The 20,373-nt window shown below is 43.0% G+C and overlaps 1 protein-coding gene across 2 annotated transcripts in view; it reads left to right on the top strand.

Moving 5' to 3' along the window:
- UBAC2 (UBA domain containing 2) overlaps positions 1-20,296 on the top strand; it is a 179,017-nt gene extending 158,721 nt beyond the window's left edge. Inside the window, exons 8-10 of one of the 2 annotated variants that reach the window (XM_077855096.1) lie at positions 4,907-5,029; positions 8,250-8,304; positions 19,066-20,296. In XM_077855096.1, coding sequence (XP_077711222.1) covers positions 4,907-5,029; positions 8,250-8,285 — 159 coding nt within the window. In that variant the 3' untranslated portion in view covers positions 8,286-8,304; positions 19,066-20,296. The remainder of the gene's footprint in view (positions 1-4,906; positions 5,030-8,249; positions 8,305-19,065) is intronic. The other variant, XM_077855095.1, reaches the window with a different exon arrangement.
- Positions 20,297-20,373: the final 77 nt, after the last annotated feature.

The following is a 20,373-nucleotide window of genomic DNA, read 5'->3' as shown; positions in this document are numbered from 1 at the left end:
TACCTTTGCTTTCCACATCATTTACTATTTTCTCCATTAAATATTGCAGATCTTTTGTTAGATTTAATTCTTAAGTACCTAGTAGTTTTTATTTGTTAGCTATTTTTTATACTTCTAAATGATCACAATAGAGGACTGTTACTGATACTTTTGTGTCTTGTACTCTCTTATTCTCATTTTCCTAGCAGACAATTAATGTGTAAATAATGGCAGTTTTGTTTTTCTTTTCATCCTGCATTTTCTTTCATGGTTGGTTAGTTTGGCCCTCATTATCCTATGACTTGTATTGAATGCAAGAGGTGGTAGTAGACATTCAAACTGTTAATATGTGAATTAGATTATTATTTTTTCTGAGATTCCTGAGATAAATCCTAATATAGTACATTATTTCAGATAAGATGCTTATTTTTAAATCATTGTTGGATTGAGTTTGATAGTATTTTATTTAGGATTATTATTATCTGTCCATAAATGAAAAACAAATTGTCCTATAATTTTTCTTTCTTGTAATGGCCTTGTCTGGTTTTGGAAACAGTGTTATATAGCCTCAAAAAATTCAGTGGGGAGCTTTTGCTCTTTTTCTGTTCTCGAGAACAATTTCTATAAGATGGAATATCCTTAAAAGTTTTGTAGACTTCACCTATAGATTTTTGGTGGGAACACTTTTTTAAGTATTATTTCAGTTATATTAGTGGCTAAAATAGTCCAGTTTTCTAGCTCTTTCTGTAGCTTTTTATGGAAGTATACATAGAAGTAAATATTTATAAAAGTAATTATATAAATGTACTTTGTGTTTTATTTTATTTAACATTATATTTGAGAGATTCACTTATATTGCTACATATAATTGTAGTTTTTTCACTTTAACTGCTGTGTAATTTTATATTATGTGATTATACCATAATACCATAATTTATCCATTATACTTAGTGCACATTTGGGTAGTTTCCAGTCTTTGTCTATTACAAGTAATGCTACTAAGAATGTTCTAGCCCATGCCTTTTGGTGGACATGCATTTGCATTTCTGGTGTCTAGGAGCAAAATTGCTGAGGTAAACACATGTGTTCAGCTTTAGTAGATGCTCCTGAACAGTTTTCAAAAATGATTATCGATTTTTGTTTCTTCTTGAGTATCAAGTTTTAGTAAGTTACATTTTTCCTAGAAAATAATCTATTTCATCATAGCTATTAATATGAATAAAATATTCTTATGGTTTTTAATGTTTGCCATGGTATCTCTTGCATTATTCCTAATACAATTTATGTCCCTTTCTTTGTCTTGTCATCAGGGTTGCCAGGTTTTCCATTTTACTTGAGTTTTCAACCAACCAACCTTCAGGGCACCTGGGTGGCTCAGTTGATTAAGCATCCGACTCTTGATTTCGGCTCAGGTCATGATCTCAGGTTTTGCACTCAGCACAGAGTCTGTCTCTCTCCCTCTGCACCTCCCCCTCACTCATGTTCTCCATATTTTTATATATATATATATATATATATACACACACACACACAAAAAAAATATATATATATATACAAAATATATAATATATATAAAATATATATATAATCTTTTTTTTAAAGCCCAACATTGGACTTTATTGATTCTATTATGTCTTTATTTTCCACTTTATTTACATCTCCCAAATCTCTTAGCTAACATCTGCTCTCATTTTATTTCTTTAGATTATTACTATTTTCTCTAACTTCTTGAATATACTTAATTCTTTGTCTTCATTTTCTTTTTAAGGTCAATATTTTAAAATTATATCTAATTATATCCCACCAGCTTTGATAAGTAATAGTCTCAATTTTATTCTTTTTTTTTAAAGATTTTATTTATTTGAGAGAGAGCACACATACATGTGAGTGGAAAGAGGGGTAGAGGGAGATGGGGAGAGAGAGGATCTCAAGCAGACTCCTTGCTGAGTGTAGAGCCCGGTGCAGGGCTTAATCTCATGACCCTGAAACCATGACCTGAGCTGAAAGCAAGAGTTGGATGTTCAATTGACTGTGCTCAGTTTTATTCACTTGTAGCTATATTCTAATATACATTATGGGTTTTTCCATTTCTGATTTCCAGTGTGTGAATCTTTGTTTTGTATTAATTGTAATTTTGATATCAATTTCAAATGTAATTGCATTGTGGCCAAAAAATATAGTCTGTGTAGTATTTACATTTTGGTGTTTATGGACATTTCATAAGGACTTAATCCACCATTACTTTTTAAAATATTTTATCTATAATAGAAAAATATACTATAAATACAGAGTACAAGCTTATATACACCCACTGATATAATTTGTTGTTTATATTCTGTCTTATTAAACTTTATCTGCTCTATCAACAGATGCTAAAAATTAAATACATGTCTGAGTAGTTCTTTTAATTTTTGAGCTCTACGCTGTTGTGTTAGTAAAAATAATAGTGATATGGGGTGCCTGGATGGCTTGGTCAGTTGGGCGTTGGACTTGGTTCCAGCTCAGGCCGTGGTCTCAGGCTTGTGGGATTGAGCCCTGCGTCGGCTCTGTGCTCAGTTGGGAGTCTACCTGTCCTTCTCTCTACTCCTCCCCCATTCTCTTGCTCTGTCTCACTCTCAAATAAATAAAATCTTAAAAAAAAAAATAAAAAAGATACTGATGCATCTCAGTGATTATATCAGCACTAATGCCTTTTTTGCCCTTGAAGTCTAATTTATTTGACATGAATATAATGACATCAGCTTTCTTTTGTTGATACTTCTCTAATATTTCCTTTTCCATCTTTTTCCATCAGCATCTTTATTGATGTTTAGGTTTGTTGTTGGAGGTAGGTGGGAGACATTTCAAAATGGAGAATTTGTCCATGTATATATATTATGATCACCACCATATTTGAATTTCTTTCAAATTGTTCTAAAACAATTTTATATAATATCTTAGTGTCTCTCTTTAATTTCCCTAATTTTTTTCAAATCTTTTTTTTTTTTTTTTACTTTTTTTTTTTTTACTTTTTATTTATTTATGATAGTCACACAGAGAGAGAGAGAGAGAGGCAGAGACACAGGCAGAGGGAGAAGTAGGCTCCATGCACCGGGAGCCCGACGTGGGATTCGATCCCGGGTCTCCAGGATCGCGCCCTGAGCCAAAGGCAGGCGCTAAACTGCTGCGCCACCCAGGGATCCCTCAAATCTTTTTTTTTTTTATAATATCTTACCTTTTTAAAAGTCTTCCTTCTATGTCTTAGTCATTTTAAAACTTCTGAAATTATGTTTGTTTTCAGATTGTTATAAATTTAGGTTCTTGGGAGAGGGTGCCTGGGTGGCTTAGTCAGTTAAGCATCTGCTTTTGGCTCAGGTTATGATATTTGGGTCTTGGGATTGAGCCCCACGTCAGGCTCCCAGCCCAGAAGGGAATCTGCTTCTCCCTCTTCCTCTGCCCCTCTCCCCCAACTCGTGCTTGCTGTCTCTCACTCTCTCTCTCAAATAAAGTGTTTTTAAAAAATTTAGGTTCTTGGGATCTAATCGTCCTATTTATTGTATATACTGAGTCTTGATTATGGTAGGTTTTTCTCCTCGTGGGTTTTGAATTTTGGATGCTAAGTATTTCCAATAGGAGTTTTATCTATAAATCTCATGTAATCTCAGGGTAAGAGGGTGGCCCTACAGAGTAATTTTATATTTGCTTCTGCTTGGCTCCTTAGGTATATCCAACTCTATCCCAGAACCAGTTCTTACGTAATTTTTTATGGGTTCTTAAAATATATATTTATGTAACTTCAACCTCAGATTTCTCATTTCTTAATTCTCAGGCAGGTGAGCATTCCTGCCCTCTCCCTCAAAAAGAGCACCTTTTGGGTTTGTTTTTTATCATCTTCTCTTTCACTAAGGATGTTGCCACTTGAGGATTGTGCCTTTAAGTAGGTGATGAGCTCAGAGTCACTACCTCTTTCCTACCCAAGGCCTCGTCTCCTGAACCCAAATGGTGATAAAACCCAAATGGTTCTAGGTTAGCAGGATGTGCTCACCCTTATACCCTCACCCTTGGCAGCTTGCTTGCTTACTATTCTGGTTTGCCAGTGCTTGTCTCTGGCACCTTGGGACCTCCATGTCTTCCTTTTATGTTCAGCTATGCATGTGAAATATTTTTTTTAAATTTTGTCTGACATTTTTAAATGTTTATAGTAGGAAAATTTTCATGTTATCTCAGTCTGTAATTTACCTAAATCTAGAAATAGAGCATTAAATTGCTGAATTAAAATATTGGCAGATAGCTAAAAACATGGATTTTTAAAAAGCGTCATGCAGGGCAGCCTGGGTAGCTCAGCGGTTTAAGCGCCTGGGCTTCGGCCCAGGGTGTGATCCTGGTGTCCCGGGATCAAGTACCATGTCATGCTCCCTGCATGGAGCCTGCTTCTCCCTCTGCCTTTGTCTCTGCCTCTCTCTGTGTCTCTCATGAATAAGTAAATAAAATCTTTAAAGAAGAAGAAGGAGGAGGAGGAAGAAGGAGAAGGAGAAGTTGTGGAAGCTCCGGGTTTCTGGTTGCCAGCAGTGAGTTAGCCTTAGCTCTGTGTCATCTTCCCTGTCATGCCCGGTAGAGCCCTGAAGTCCAGGGGAGATGGCACAGGGTCAGTGAGGCTGAGGTTAGGAGTGTCTGTATCTGTATGCATCTTCCCTTGCCTTCCAGAGCCAAGTTGCACAAATAACTCTGGCAGTACCATTACCTTCTTTGTGCTCCTCCCCCATTTCTCTTGATTTCATCTTGTTGAAGGGTGATGTGATACTTCAGGGTTTGGATTGCTTGCATTCAGCAGATCGGCATGACTTTTTATTTCCCAATCTATGGATGTGACTTCATTGCAAGAAAAAACGCCTCCAAGCATTAAGATGGTTCTCCTATGTCTGATCACTATGTATTGATCTGTTTTTAGGGAGGAATGATCAATTGGAATCGTCTTTTCCCTCCTTTACGTCAGCGACGAAATATAAACTATCAGGATGGTCGGCAGTCTGAACAACAAGCATCTCCTCCTCTGGAGGTTTCTGAGGAACAGGTAAGCAGTAACACTGGTGCTTCTCCTAAACCTGTGTTTAGGAGACTTGAAGCAGTCTTGGTAAATCAGACTTGAAAGAAAGCAAGCATACAAAACTTTTGGTAACAGTTAAATTGTTACTGGTAACAGTGATAGACACTTGGGCCTTTATTGGCCACTGTGGGTCTTACAGGTTTGAGGAAGGCATGATTTGAAAAAAAAAAATGTGATCACTTATTTTGAAATCTATAATACTTTATATATAGAGGAAGCTACTGACGTTTGTTCTCTATAAGGGCTAGGAGAGAACAAGACAGAAGGACTGGGAGGGAGTAATGCTTCTCTAAGTATGGCTTTTGTATGATTTGACTTAGGAATCAGGTTACTATTTTACATAATCAAAAGGCAAATCAACAATAGGGACAACCATAGACTAAAAAGAAACAAATAAAGGATCCAACTGTACTTTAAATGAATAACATAATCATAGGAGAGAGGGAAAAATTAATTTTAGTAATTTTTGAACGTAATATACCATCAGTCTAAAGACAAAAAATAATTGCAAAGAAATCATAAGCTCTTCCTGGGTTTATTTTCACAGTAGTAGGAGTACAGCAATTCTGAAATTATATTGTATGTGTATTATAAATTTGAGCAAATGAGGAGCTAGGTTGATCTTACTGTAGAAGAAAGAAAATACAAATACAGGAAGAACCCTGTGGGGTTGGATTGGAATTAGAGGTATTAGTGTAAACTCATGATTTAATAAGATTGTGTGTGTCTATGTGTGTGTGCACATGTGTCTTAACTCTGTCAAACTAAAAGAATCCAAAGCAATGGCATCCCAGTAGCACTGACCACACCTAGTGCCCAGATCTAGTTTCTCAATATGTTGGCCCACTAACAGAAATGAGCCTCTTTAGAGAAATGAAATGGTGGGTCACAGGCCCATGGTTGGGAAGGAACATGATAACCCTGGACCAGCATGCAGGGAATTAAGGAAGTGCTCTGTAACTAAGGGAGCTAGCTTGATGGGATCCCACTGATCAAACTTGGCACATCAGATTTGGATATCAAAATAAATAAGCACAGGGGTCCCTAGGTATTGCAGGTGGTTAAGTGTCAACTCTTGGTTTTGGTCATGATCTTAGGGTTGTGGGATCCAGCCCTGCATCGGGCTTCCCCACTCAGCACAGAGTCTGCTTAAGCTTCTCTCCTCTCCCTTGGCTCCTCTCTCTCTCTCTCTCACACACACACACACACACGCGCGCGCGCACGCTCATTCATGCATGCACGTGCTCTCTCTTGCTCTCTCTGAAAAATAAATAAAGCCTTTAAAAATAAATAAATAAGGATAGTACTTAATATAATCCACTGGATGGGGGGTGATGCATGAGTTCATACTGATATTAGGAGATATTTATATGGATACATATTTATATGGATACATCCTCAGGGGAAAAGGAATATAAAGCAAAAAATAAAGAATGATGGATAGTATTAGAAAATTATAATTTTGCAGCTATCAGAGCAAAAATCAATTTAGGTACAAATCATCAATAACACGAAGAATGGACTATTTATGTAATCTCAGAGTATCTCCCCACAAGATACTTTGCTTATTAATTACCAAAGGAAAAATAGTTAACTGTACAGTGGAGAGATTGGACACCAGCTTAACCCAGTTATAAGGATCAGTGTACCAGTAATGGACCAAAGACGCCATGGGCATGCCCTTAAAGGATATATCAGTTATATATTACAATAAAAAATCCAGGGGATCCCTGGGTGGCGCAGCGGTTTGGCCCCTGCCTTTGGCCCAGGGCACGATCCTGGAGACCCGGGATTGAGTCCCACGTCGGGCTCCCGGTGCATGGAGCCTGCTTCTCCTCTGCCTATGTCTCTGCCTCTCTGTGTGTGTGTGTGTGTGTGTGTGTGTGTGTGACTATCATAAATAAATAAAAAAAAAATTTAAAAAAATCCATAACTTTGGTCATAAAGAAAAAGCAGATAAACCCAATTTGAGGGACATTATATAAAATCCCTGACCCGTATTCTTCAGTAGTGACGTCACAAGCTGCTTCCAGTTAGAGACTAAGGAGGCATGTTAAGGACATGTCAGACATGATCCTAGACCATGCTCTGTACCAGGAAGAACTTCAGGTGAACAGACATGTTTGACTGACCTGGTGCAGTTGGACACTGGATTAGATCACAGTATTTATTTATTTTTAAAGATTTTATTTATTCATGAGAGACACAGAAAGAGACAGAGAGATGCAGAGACACAGGCAGAGGGAGAAGCAGGCTCCATGCAGGGAGCCCGATGTGGGCCTCGATCCTGGGTCTCCAGGACCACACCCTGGGCCAAAGGCGGCACTAAACCACTGAGCCCCCCGGGCTGCCCTAGATCAAAGTTTTATATAAAGGTTGAGTGTCTAGGATTTAGTATCTCTAACGGACTGTGGTTAGGAAAGAGAATATTCTTGTTCTTAAGAAAATTAACATACTGAAGTACTACAGGGTAAAGGGACATGGTATATGCAGCTTCATCTCACATGTTCCAGGAAAGCATGAGAGAGAGAGAGAGAGAGAGAGAGAGAGAGAGAAAGCAGCTGTGGCAAAGTTCTGGTGAGCTGAATGAAGAGTGTTTGAGTTCTTGGTATTCTTGAAACTTTTCTATAAGTTTGAAATAATTTCAAACTAGAAAGTTAAAAAAAATGTCCATCGAAGAAGTTCAGAGCATTACAATAAGACTTTTAAATTTCCTTCTGCATATGTTGATTTCTTCTCATCCAACAAATCAAGTGCAGCATTCCAAAGCTGGTCACGCCATCCAGGCTATCACCTGTCCTATCCCCAGAGTCAATAAAGGTCACTCAGACCCAGGGCACCTGGTCTGGGCAGGGTTCCCACTGCTACCCTGGATTAGGCCACCATAAATGCCTTAGAAAGAAACTGGTTGAATATGCCTGATGAATTGATCTAACTTTTCCCCCTCACAACTTCTCACTCAGACTGATCATTTTAGTAGCTTCTTAGGATGGAGAGGTAGAGGAAGGGGATGTTCTCTTCCACTTCCATTAGAGGATTGCTAGAAAAATGGTACCCCCATACATATGAAAATCCCAGTAACTCAGCCTTTTGTACAATATATACGGTAACATTAAAACATAAGCTAATACTCTCCAATTCAGGTAAAAAGAAGTAGAGTTCTGTTCTATTACTGTTTACTTGCCAGAACCGTGGGTCACATTCATCACAGAACAGCCGTTAACGATATGAGGTATTTAAAGGTGAGATAGTTCTTAGTGTTGACATTTTGAAACAAAAGTGTCAGAACATGACAATAAGGAGAATGTGTGTAATTGAAGTCTTCAGGGTGTTTTAATGAATCATTTTCCTTGATCCTCCCAGAATAACAACAGGTTAACATGTTGTCAGAATCCGTTTCAATGGCATTTACTTCCCTGCTCTGATATGAAGAGATGTAAATATATCACAGGCTGTTTTTAACATAAACTTCTTTTTATTCATTGATTTTCTAAACCTTGTGTTTTGTGTTTTTGATTATCCCAAACATGGCTGTTACAGACTGTCATTTCATTAAAACACAGATCCTTCTCTGGGTGTTGCTTGTTATGTAGACTCTTGGCTCTTCTTGTGATAGGTGTTAGCCAAACTGTAAAAAAAAAAAAAAGTTCTTGCCCTCAGGATGTTTATAATAACATTAAGAAATATACAGTTCGTGTATAATCTCTTGGTTAGTTAGTTGAGGCACACTATCTAAAATAATATTTGTTAGTAATGTAGTCAGCTTGAATGAACAAAACCTCTTTATGCTTCATTCTTCAATTAATCGTGCTATATCTTCTTTATTTAAATATCAGAGTCATGCGATTTTAATACATTCATTAAGAAACTTAATAATTTTCTAAACCAAGGACAATAAAAACGATTGAGGTTTTTCTGATGTAAAAAAAAATACTTTAGGAATTTTAGTGAGAGTTCTTTAAGGTAGGAAAGCCAGGAATATTCTAAGGAAGAATGTGCATCTCTTATTAAATCTAGTAATAGTCAAACACAGGGTCATAGAAAAACTTTTCCACTTTTTTTTTTAAAGGGACAATTTTTTTTTTATTTTTTTTATTTATGATAGTCACACAGAGAGAGAGAGAGAGAGGCAGAGACATAGGCAGAGGGAGAAGCAGGCTCCATGCACCGGGAGCCTGACGTGGGATTCAGGATCCCGTCCTGGGCCAAAGGCAGGTGCCAAACCACTGCACCACCCAGGGATCCCAAAACTTTGCCACTTTTTCTGCTTATGTTCTTGTTAAGTTTCTGAATTTTTAGTTCTTCCCAACCTACTTTTATTATTTTTCAACTAGTGGATGGACTCAAAACACCTTTGCCAACTAACTCATTGGCCCTTGAAGATGCCATTCCAGTCCCTTTTAAGAATCAAAACCTAGCGCCACCCTGTCAAAACTCTATATAATAATAAAATGTACTCAGCTGTCTATTATCTTAAAAATTATTATTCCATTTCTCAAATGTCTCCTATCTTAAAAATAAGTATATATGTTATTCCATTTCTCTTTCTTCTTTTTAACCAGTGATTTTCATTACACCTATACTCTAACAATGAAATTCTGTCCTGTAAGCATCCTATTTTTTTTAAATCAAAGGAGGAAAAAAATCACTAAATTTGTCTTTCCCAAAGCCCCCCAATCTTAGAAAATGATGCTTCAGTTTATTCTTAATGGGATACACAAGAAAACTTGGACCAGGAAATTAAACAGGACTAATCCAGAGCTAGGGGAGGTAAAATGTTACAGATTTCAAGTCACCCCTCTTTTCCTCCTCATCAACCAAGAATTATCACCTGTCTGTTCTGCGTCAGGTTGACCCCTGGGCTTGATTCATGAAATACAGAGATAAATACGGCATCATTTCCTGCCCTTAATTGGTGCAGAGCCTGGTGTAGGGAGCCAGGCCTGGAGACAGCTCTAGCCCACTCTGCACAAGTGCCCCAGTACCATTGAAACTAAGAAAGGACTGCAGCACCGGAGCATGGGGGCAGCGGCATCTGTCTGCATGTGGTGTGGTGAAAAGTGCATTAAGTTTGGGGAAGCACGAGGGAGGAGTTTGGAGTGGAAGATGGCCCAAGGGCCCAGGCAGGCTCCCTAGGGTCCTGTAGTGGTGTGTGAACTTCCACTTCTGCGTTGTAGGCACTAACGAACCATGGTAGGATCCTAAAGGGGAGTTACGTCATTGGGTTTCCCTGGAAGGTGGACTACGCAGGGAGGAAGGAGCATATTATAACTTCTTCCCTAACTGCCCAGGAAATGTGCTTAGAAGCGCTTATGAGACTTCTACCCTGATGAGCTAGCTATATGACCATTTAGTACACTTATGATACATGAGACCTGTCGTGTGGATTCCATTCTCATGTCGTCTGAACTATTCTTTGACCCAAGTAGAGAGAGAATGGCTTTCAGCACAGAAGACACTTCAGTCTTAGCTGGTAAATAGCAAAATACATTTAATCTGAGAGAATCTTAATCTTAGGTTCTCTTGTTCCCATCTCAGGAACCTTCACCGTCACTGTAAAAACCCACCTCAACCGTAAATACTCAGCCTTGTACAAACAATCCCCTCACTAACATGCTGTTTATTTGGGAAACACTTTGTACTTCTCTGTGTATCTACAATTGCAGCAAGGGGGGAATTGGTCCAGCGGTGACCCAAGTTGTGTCTTTTTCCCTGGTGATGGTGAGCTCCGTGAGGGCTAGTACCATCGCTTCCTGTTTCCCACATGACACAGAGGGTGCCTAGCAGTGGTGAGAGCAGGGCTGAATGTGAAGTTGTGGTCAAAAGAACACTGGTTTCTTTTGTTTCATTTTACAAATGTGTTAGAGAGTAGTATTATGTCAGACTTTTCCATCTGAATGCTTAGATTAGAAATAGGTTTTCTAAGAGAAATACCAAAGCTAAACGTGTTAGAATGAAATATTGCACGACAATCAAATAACCAACTTTTTGGGCTGCCTAATTCTGTTGGGTATCAAAAGATACAAGCACTGGAGCTCATCCAGTCTGTCATGAGGGTCTTCTCAGTATCAAAGTCTAAACAAAGCAGAAATGCAAAAATAAGGGGCCTCTGGGCAGTCTGTAGCCAGGCAAAAGCATAAAATAACCAGTAACCATTCACTCAGCCAACAGGTGTCATCAAAGGGGTTCAGCATTTCTGAGGAGGAGGGGAGTGGTCAAGTGACAACGAAAGAGATCCCCAGGTGATCTGACACCGCACTTGCAGGCCAGGTTGGGGGTGGGGGTAGCCATGAGAGCTAGGAGAGCCAGCTGGCCCCAAGCAGTAATGTGATTGTTACAATGAAGGGGAGGGAAGGGCGAGCCACTTCTCCCTGTGATTTTGGGCTGCTCCTCCTGGCAGAGTGTGCACATGGCCCAGCTGCCTGCCACGAATGGGCAAGGCAGCATGGGATTGGGTTGGGCATCTTTCAGGTGGGCATCACTTCCTACAAGTATCAGAATTTGGGAAGTAAGAACCCTCAAAACCATTTGTTTTTGACACCCTAAGTTAAAGGGAAGTTAAAGAAAACCACAGTTTTACTTGAATAAAACAGTGTATTTCACTGCCATACATTTCATTGGAAAGAATGTCCTGTTTCCTTAGTGTCGAAAAGTAGTTGAATTGCAAGTAGAAGGCCAAAGTGGGATTTCATTTATTCCCTCGAGTAAGAATTATCTTGAGATAGTAGGCACACATGTCCCACTCATAAAGGGTTTTTTTTTTTAAAGGAAAGGAGAACTGATGCAGATTTATCTCCATGTCTATAGGTTTCTTTTTCTTGTTTGGCAGGGTCTCTCTTTAGAAAGCTTATTATGGGGAAAACACATCGTGCCTTGTTTGCCTAAGCGAGTGCTCTCCTGCGCTGCCTGCTGCTGGTCAAGTTCCTGCACTCAGCTGGCCAAATGGGAGCCTCGGACCTTGACCAAGAGCCACTGGTAGAGTCACATGCTGCTAGGGGACCTTCCACATGGCTAGGCTAGATTCCAGGGCCAGCTTCCCCTTGCTGTCCCTTACATTGAATTATCTCTGAACCTTGCCTCGAGAAAGTTAGGTCTTCGGCTCCAGAAAACAGGCATTGATGGTGTTCCCTCAGGTACCTTCTGTTTTTATGAATCAGTGATGTGGAAGACAGGAAAGCCTAACACACTCTCTCTGGATGTTTACCCAACTATACCTGTTTGTTTTTTTTAAGATTTTATTTATTTATTCATGAGACACACAGAGAGAGAGAGAGAGAGAAAGAGGCAGAGACACAGGCAGAGGGAGAAGCAGGCTCCATGCAGGGAGCCTGACATGGGACTCGATCCCGGGACCCCAGGATCACGCCCTGGGCTGAAGGCGGCACTAAACCGCTGAGCCACCTGGGCTGCCCTACACCTGGTTTTTTAAAGAAATTAGAAGGGTTATTTAGATGTTTAGACTAGAAACCCAGGTGAACTCTAATCTGATGTTTTGTGGTGAGAAGTTTTAGGCAGAAGCTTTCCTACGATGCACAAGCAGAAAGAGAGTACTCACCGTGCTCCAAAGTGCAGAAGGAATGTTGAAAGAAATGTTTTCCAGAAAAGTTTACAGAGCATTTTTTAAGTTTCCCAAACTACTGCGAACATAGCCAGGCCCAGACGGACCGAGACGCCAGGTGTGTCTGCCCGTGTCTGTGGTCTGTCTCATGGTCGTCTGCCGTGGTGGCCTTGGTGTTTTACCAGCTTTATAATTTTGGCTGTTTATTAGTGGTCTTCCCCCACCACATGTTCAGTTCGTTAAAGAACTTACATCACTAAACTGAAGCCCCTTCTCTAATCGCCACTGTGCCAGGCTCTGTGGTTCTGTGTCAGGGAGTCAGGGGGACACATGGCCGGCGTGGTCCCAGTCCCCGGGAGTTCATCTGCTGGGGAAGATGGACAGCACCTGAGTCACAGACACCGGCTCACCGTGGTTACTTCACACAGACCCTTGGAGCCACCGAGAGAGTCTCTGAATATTTGTTGAGTTAGTGACACTCCTTTTTTTTTTTTTTTTTTTTTTTTTTTTATTTATGATAGTCACAGAGAGAGAGAGGGGCAGAGGGAGAAGAGGCTTCATGCAGGAAGCCCGACGTGGGATTTGATCCCGGGTCTCCAGGATCGCGCCCTGGGCCAAAGGCAGGCGCCAAACCGCTGCGCCACCCAGGGATCCCGTTAGTGACACTCCTATATGGTCACAACTCGATTTAAACTGATCGGGATGTATTTCCATATTTTTATCTAGTCAGAACGAAGAGATACTACATTGATGTTTTCTCTTCCCTTGGACGTTCTAATAGCTGAACTAAAAGGGCAGGAAGCAGCCTGTAGAGGAAACAAATTGGGTTTTCAGTGTGATTTAATGTGTTTTGTGGCTAATATATATGCTTTGGATGGGGAAGGAGGTAGACTGAGTATCTGTAAATATCATTATTTATATAATCATCAGAATTGAATATTTGCCAGAATTTATACAAATGTAAAGTAAGGCTTTATAAGAGTCACAAATAATGTAGGCTTTTGTTAGAATTTTTTTTAAATTTATTCATGAGAGACACACAGAGAAAGAGGCAGAGACACAGGCAGAGGGAGAAGCAAGCTCCATGCAGGGAGCCCGAGGTCTCCAGGACACGCCCTGGGCTGAAGGCAGATGCTCAACCGCTGAGCCACCCGAGCTGCCCTTGATAGAATTTTTAAAACGATTCTTCCTATCTTTTTTCCCTTACTTGGGCTCACCACATTAGATTTTTCAGGCCAGCTCTTCTGTGTGCTATTTGATCACTAGAAATAGGTAACAAAAGTCATTCTTGCCTTCGTGTTTAAGCATGGCTGTTAGTAAGCTCCAGTAGGTTGTGTATGTCAGGGTGGACTTTGCTGCGAGCCAATGTTGTACCAGGTCCCTGGCCTCTGGGCATAGCTCAGGCCTGTCCCTCGATGGCAGTGACCAGGGGCTCCAGAGGGACTGACTCTTCTGCCCTGAGACCCTCCTCCCAGCCACTCGGGGCTAGCTGGGGTTCCTTGAAAACAAACCAGGGCTCCCTAATTGGTGTAATAGACACAGTAGTTCTTTGCCCAACAAAGGATATAAATTGAGTAAAGTGAAAGCAGTTAAAGTGAACGCTAAAAACAAAACCTGAGAGTGGTTTTGTCAGGTTGTGGGAACCCTCTGAACTGAAGCTAAGAGGGCCAGAGGGAGGGACCCACACACCTGGGCCAGTCCGTCTTCAGGGGGGTGAGAATTCTCACCAGGGGCAGTGCCTACTGGGTACCTGTCAGATGCTGGTTACCAGGCAAGGCCCTTCACACATGTCGCCCACCGTGGCGATGCTTCAAGCCCACAGTTTTAGTTCCCTGCTTGGCTCACACGGTGCGTATGTGGCGTGTGGGGCCTGACCCCAGAGCCTGGGCCCTACCTGCCTGCTGATGGGCTTTCCCTACCCTCTCAGCATCAGGGGCTGGGACAGTTCTCTTGCACTGAGGTCAGAGCTAAGACAGCCGCCAGCCTTCTCTGTGTTTTTATCTTAAGGAGTTGTGAATCTTTGGAGTCCTGTTTGTATTTGCTTCTCTGACTACAGGTCATTGCAGGAGCTCATGCTTCAGGTGCTGATAAGCCTCTTCCTCAGACAGTGACAGAGCACACTGGCATTGGCCAAGCTGGCTAGAGGTCAAGGACAGGTCACTGCTACGGTGTTGCAGTTGTTACATTGTCATGTGATGGTGGAGCACCCAGGGGAGCTGTAGGCACCTGTTGTCTGTGTCGCCAACCCGCTGCAGTTCAAACTCTGCTTGGGAACCTTGTACCACACTGGGAAGGGACGGCAGCGCCAGGCCTCCTTGTGGGCAGGGGAACCCCTCCTGGCACCGCCCCCCATTGGCAAATGGGAGCAGTTAAGAAACCTCTGTCAGAACTGCTGTCTCCCTGCTTCTTGTCTTTTCTGCCTGGTTATTACCCACATTCTTAAGCCCAAGCATACAATTTCACTTTCCCTTGGGTGTTTACTGTTTGGGACACTAGGAGAAACTTACAGATACACTTTTTTAGTGTAATTTTTACAGTTTTTTTAAAAGAAGAACTATTAACATTATTTCTACTTTATAAGTTTTTTCATCTGGTTACAGTACAAGGTCATTCATCCAGGACCATTCTCCAATCACACTTGTTGTCTCACCCCTAAAAATCGCAGGAAGCTCTGAAGTCAGTTTTGGCTAACGGCCTGATCGCCAGCCTTCAGAGGAGGCATGGCCAGCCGCTGCAACCTTATACGTACAGCCAACGTGCTCTTCAGCGAAGACCTGTGAAAAACCCAGCCCGGTTGTTAAAACCAACGATGGCGCACGTGGGCTTCTTCATTTCTGAGAGAGCAAACTCAGGAGGAAGCCTCACATGCAGAGAAAGCTTTTCCCTTTGCACTGACGTCACTTATGTTCCCTGGGACACCCAGGAGATCCCCTCTAGGGGGGCAAGTGCAGGGCCTGCATGCAGTCAGTACTGGTGCTCTGCCGTGGTGGTCTGTGCAGCCAGCCCACCGTCAGCACCTTTTGGACTCCAAACCAGATTCAGAGTCCCTGGACAGAAGACTCAAGTACCAGCTGGAAGTTGTGGCCTAGCACCCTCGCCTGCCACCATTGTGGGTCTGGCTCACATGTCATCAGTTCCAGGTTGTGAATCGTGATTTGTCAAACAAATAGATTTATTCCTGCTGGCTAGGTGCAAAGAAGCCGCCAGTCTTTAGCTATGCTTGACGTACTAAAGGTGACAAAGTGGTGGTGATGAGTGTAGTGTTGGCCACACTGTTTGAAGTTGTTCAGAACAGCCATGTTGCTGGCCAGTGCTATTGTTTTCATGAATAACAGAGAGAAGGCGGGTAGAGCTGCCCACATCCTCACTAAGCTCCATTAACTCCACTAAAGGTAGTGGTTCTTAGCTAGAAGTAGGTGGAATAGACATCATTAAGGGTTACTTCAATCCAGGTAATAATGTAGGAAGGATTGCCTCGGTTTGACACGCGTCCAGCCCGAGTCCTGGAGCCCAACTCCCCGAGAGTGTGCTGGTTGGGGCAGAAAAAGCAAGGCGAGTCATACTCAGTTTGAAATCCCCCCAAGGAAAGAGGAAAGTGTGGATTCTGGTAATCAAATGGCAAAATTGATGTTTCATGTCTGGCAGAGCCTAAAATAGATTATCAAACAGATGACTTGAGTGTTAAGAAGAGCGTTGTGGTCTGTAGGTACCAACCTGCTCCTGCTAACACAGGATGTCATCAAGACATCTAACTAAATCTTGTCACTGTGAGAGGTACATCGGTGACAAGTGGAATGGATAGTTATAATATGAAGTGGGTTTTAAGCTGGCTAAAAATCTCTTGGTTCGCCAGTTGAGAAAGGGAGGCCTCTCATGAGTTCTGGGCCACATCTTTGATTTTGCCTGCTTGACATTTTCAATAATCACATGAGTGACCTTATAGAGGTTTACTAATCAGATCTGGGGATGATACAGTTTTGAGGGAGCTGAGTAACTTGGAGACAACAGAATTTAAACTGAAATTAGTTTTTGGCTAGAAAACGGCCAGAGGACATTTAACGGAGGTCCGTGAGGTCCTAAACCCAGAAGAGCACATAAAATTTCCACGGTAGGATATGCGAGGCCTGGCTTGGAGGCATTTCAGGTGAAAATACCGGAGTGTTTATAGCAGGCCCCAGCATACCTGGCCGCACACAAAGGAGCATGGGCACACGCATACACACGTGTGTGCACACGACAGAAGCACACTGTGCCGTATGGAGGTTGCGACCCCAGGGCGGCGCAGCGGGCGAGCACTGCCGGGAGGGCCGCGAGAAAGTGACGAGTCCTGAAGCTCAGGAGTCGGTGAGGCAGCCACGGCCCTTCTCGGAGGCCGCCCCACGGAGTGGCCGGGAGCAGCCCTCCCGACGGGTACGGGTGCAAGTCACAACCATGGCGAGCACAGGACGCAGGTCCTTGGAGCCGCAGGATGTCTCTGGGGTTCCTTCTCGTCTGGGAGAATGGGGCAGGGCCAGGCGCCCCGGAGCCCCCGGATGAAGCGGAGCTAACCAGGCCAGGGACGAAGGAAGAGCCCCCGGGAGAGGAGGCACCGGCAGTGAAGGCGGCGAGGGCCCTGCCGGGGTGCTGCCCGGAGAAGTGAAGGTGGGGAGGGCAGGACGGCAGCCTTCAGACGTGCCAAGTGCTTCACCCAGAAAAGGGAATGGGGTTGTTTCCTGGTACTTCAAAGGGCAAAATTAGGACCTTTGAAGTCCCATGGGTGGCAACCGGTGAGAGGCAGATTCTTCTTCGATTGAGGAAGAACTTTCCATCTTGACCAGTGAGTGAGGAGTGCTTGTGACATTCTGGGGAAGGTGGTTCTTTCCTGGAGCCGGAAGTGAAAGCAGAAGAACCCTGCCACTCTGCACACTGCCCGTCGGCCTGGGGAGCGGAGCTGGCCGTTGCCCGTGGCCCCCGGGGCTCTCCCGCGTGTGAGGGCCATGCCTGTCACTCGCCGACAGCCCTTTCCCAGGCCCGACGGTTCTTTAGAAAGCAGCTGTCGAGAGTCTCTGACCACAGCCCACAGTAAGAAACACCGTGCACAGCATGCATATGTGTGCATATGGAGAACTGAAATGCAGTTTTATGGAAGAAAGACCCCCACTACGTGCATATTTTAAACGCTAATCTTAACCCACTAAGCGTTGGTGATGCACTAAAGAGGTATCACAGCCTCAGTTTGAAAGATTCCAGCTAGAACTTGAGCTTCTGAGAAGTGCCCCCTGCCTCCTCTCTCTCCCTGAGGCTCCTGGAGGGACGAGGGCCCTGCCACCTGCTTGGCTCTGCGCTCCTTCCTCCCCCTCTTCCTCACTGCGGCCCCTCTGCCCGCCCTGCTCACACACCCCGACTCCCCTAGCAGGGGAAGGAGGGCAGTAGCAGGCTTTTTCTTTCCATTTTGCCCAAGACATTAGAAATGGTGACTAAGTCTTCAGTCCACAAAAGCCTCTTTCACCCACATGTGAAAATCTCAACGTGTGTGTCATTTTTCATTACATATTATTGCAAATGTATATTTCAACATAAGTACGAAGAATAGATTCCTTTGGCTAGTTTGGGGTCATAAATATGTGTATAATACATCTCTAAATGCGAAAAAAGCTTACAAATAAACTTTAGTGGCACTGCCCACTCCATTGGAAATTGTATGTCAAAGTACAGGAAACCTCTGTATTCACAGGTTCAGGATTTGTGGTCAAGAAAATGCAAGCCTCCTCCTCCCTACCCTTGGTAACTTTAGCTACCTCCTCCCCCCCTGCTTCTGCCTCAGGCCTCACCCCCCCCCCTTTTTTGTGCATGCATTCTCTGCTGCTGCCCAGAGAGCCCCCACCACCACCAGGAACCTAGCAAATGTTACAATTCACATGAAAGGTTAATGAGGTATAGGCATCCAAAGGACACTTCTCTATGTGATTCCAAGAACCTGCACAGATTTTTGTCACCGGTGTTTGCCAGCATCAGAAATAATATTCAATTAAGCAACTGTTTACATGCACAAGGAAACATGCCTTGAGGAGTTGTTTGCAGGAATCAGATTTGATACTGAAGAAGTGTGAAAGTTGTGTGAACGGAGGGCTGCTTGTACAGACCAGCTTTCCAGGCAGCACCCCTTGGGCTCATCCACCCTCTGCTCGTTTTGACAGGTCACTTGACCCTTGGACGCTCGTTGCTGGTCTCTAAAATAAGGATTAAATGAGATAATTATACTTATTAGCTATATGGTAAGCACTTTATGGCACATTAAGCTGTGCCTAATCAAAATTTTTTAAAGATCAGATTTCAGACTGAAATGAAAATTAGGGGTTTTTAAAGAAACCTCTCCTACAGAACTCTCATGGGGAACATTATGGGGGCTGGTGGCTAAGTAGCAGAGTCTTCAACCTCATCAGATTTCTGGTTTTTCTGTTTTCAGGTTGCTCGGCTCATGGAGATGGGATTTTCTAGGGGTGATGCTTTGGAAGCCCTGAGAGCTTCAAACAATGACCTGAATGTGGCTACCAACTTCCTGCTGCAGCACTGAGAGTCCTGAGTGGTGGATAGAGACTGGCCAAGCTGCTACCCCCCCACCCCCACCCCTCAAGCGGGTGAGGTCCTGACCCTGAGGCAGCCTGGGGCCAGCACTGTCCTGGGCATGCGTCTTCATGTGCTCTCATGGGCAAACGGTGGTTCCCACCGCTCCTCCCTTCATTCCAAGGCCATTGCCGTTAAAAAAAAGTCTCGAAAATAAGTTTGCCATTAAATCAGCATGTATTTTTCTATCTGCATTTTTTTTAATGGGGCATTTTCCTTCATTTGGTGAATCATCACTCATTCCTAATGTGTTTAAAATCCATTAAAACTGCAAATTTCTGTAAGCAATGGAATAGCACCCACAATGGGAAATTATTGCTAACGTAATCTTCTTTCCACTGTAACGTGTCAGCCTACATTATATCCGATCATAAATCCCATGACAGGGGAATGTTATTCAGGAAGAACATGGCAAAATATTCCTTATGGACTATTTCTTATCACTATTTTTTCCCTCACATTTGCTTTCAAACCCCAGTGGCTGCTGGGTGTCACCTTTTCTAGGGAGTGAACAGCACAGATCTGCTGCCCTCGGTCTTAGCCAGGCCTGAGCGAAGAAGGAGAAACAGAGAAGCAGATTCTACTCCCCACAGTTCCTGCCCATTTCATCCAGGGAGTATCTCTAACTCCTGCTCTTCCTCACTTCCATTAAAGAAAATAGTAAGTTCTGATTCAAGGTTCTGGAATACTCTGTGAAACTTAACTGAGGTTCCTTTTGCTCAGAATATGTGCGGTTATCCTCTCAGGCTGGGGGTGAAAACAGGACAGAGCAGGGGCTCCCTGGAGCAGTGTGGGGCCCAGCCGCTCTGGAGGCAGGAGCTCCCCAGCCCCGTGTGACCTGATGTCTGTGCCAGGCGGGGTGGACTGCCTGCAGAGGACACCGCCACAGGGAGGAGGGAGGCAGAGGGAGGCAGGGGTGGGCCTGGTGAGGGCCAGGGGATGGAAGCAGGGCAACTGTTAAGATCAAAGGCAATGATGTGACTCCTGTGTTCTGCAAAAGGAGCGGCAATGTATCAAATTGATGCAAATTTGGACAAGTGTAATACTTATAATAAAGTTTTTAATGTGTTTTACTTTGTGATATTTTTTATTAGACTTACCTAAATAAAACTTTGTTCTAGACTGTATAATTTACCACCAAAATTCTTTA

This window comes from Canis aureus, chromosome 17 (assembly GCF_053574225.1).
Source record: "Canis aureus isolate CA01 chromosome 17, VMU_Caureus_v.1.0, whole genome shotgun sequence".
In the NCBI taxonomy this organism is placed as follows: domain Eukaryota; kingdom Metazoa; phylum Chordata; class Mammalia; order Carnivora; family Canidae; genus Canis; species Canis aureus.
Note: the sequence above shows the minus strand (reverse complement) of the source record. Positions and strands in the feature narration are given on the sequence as shown.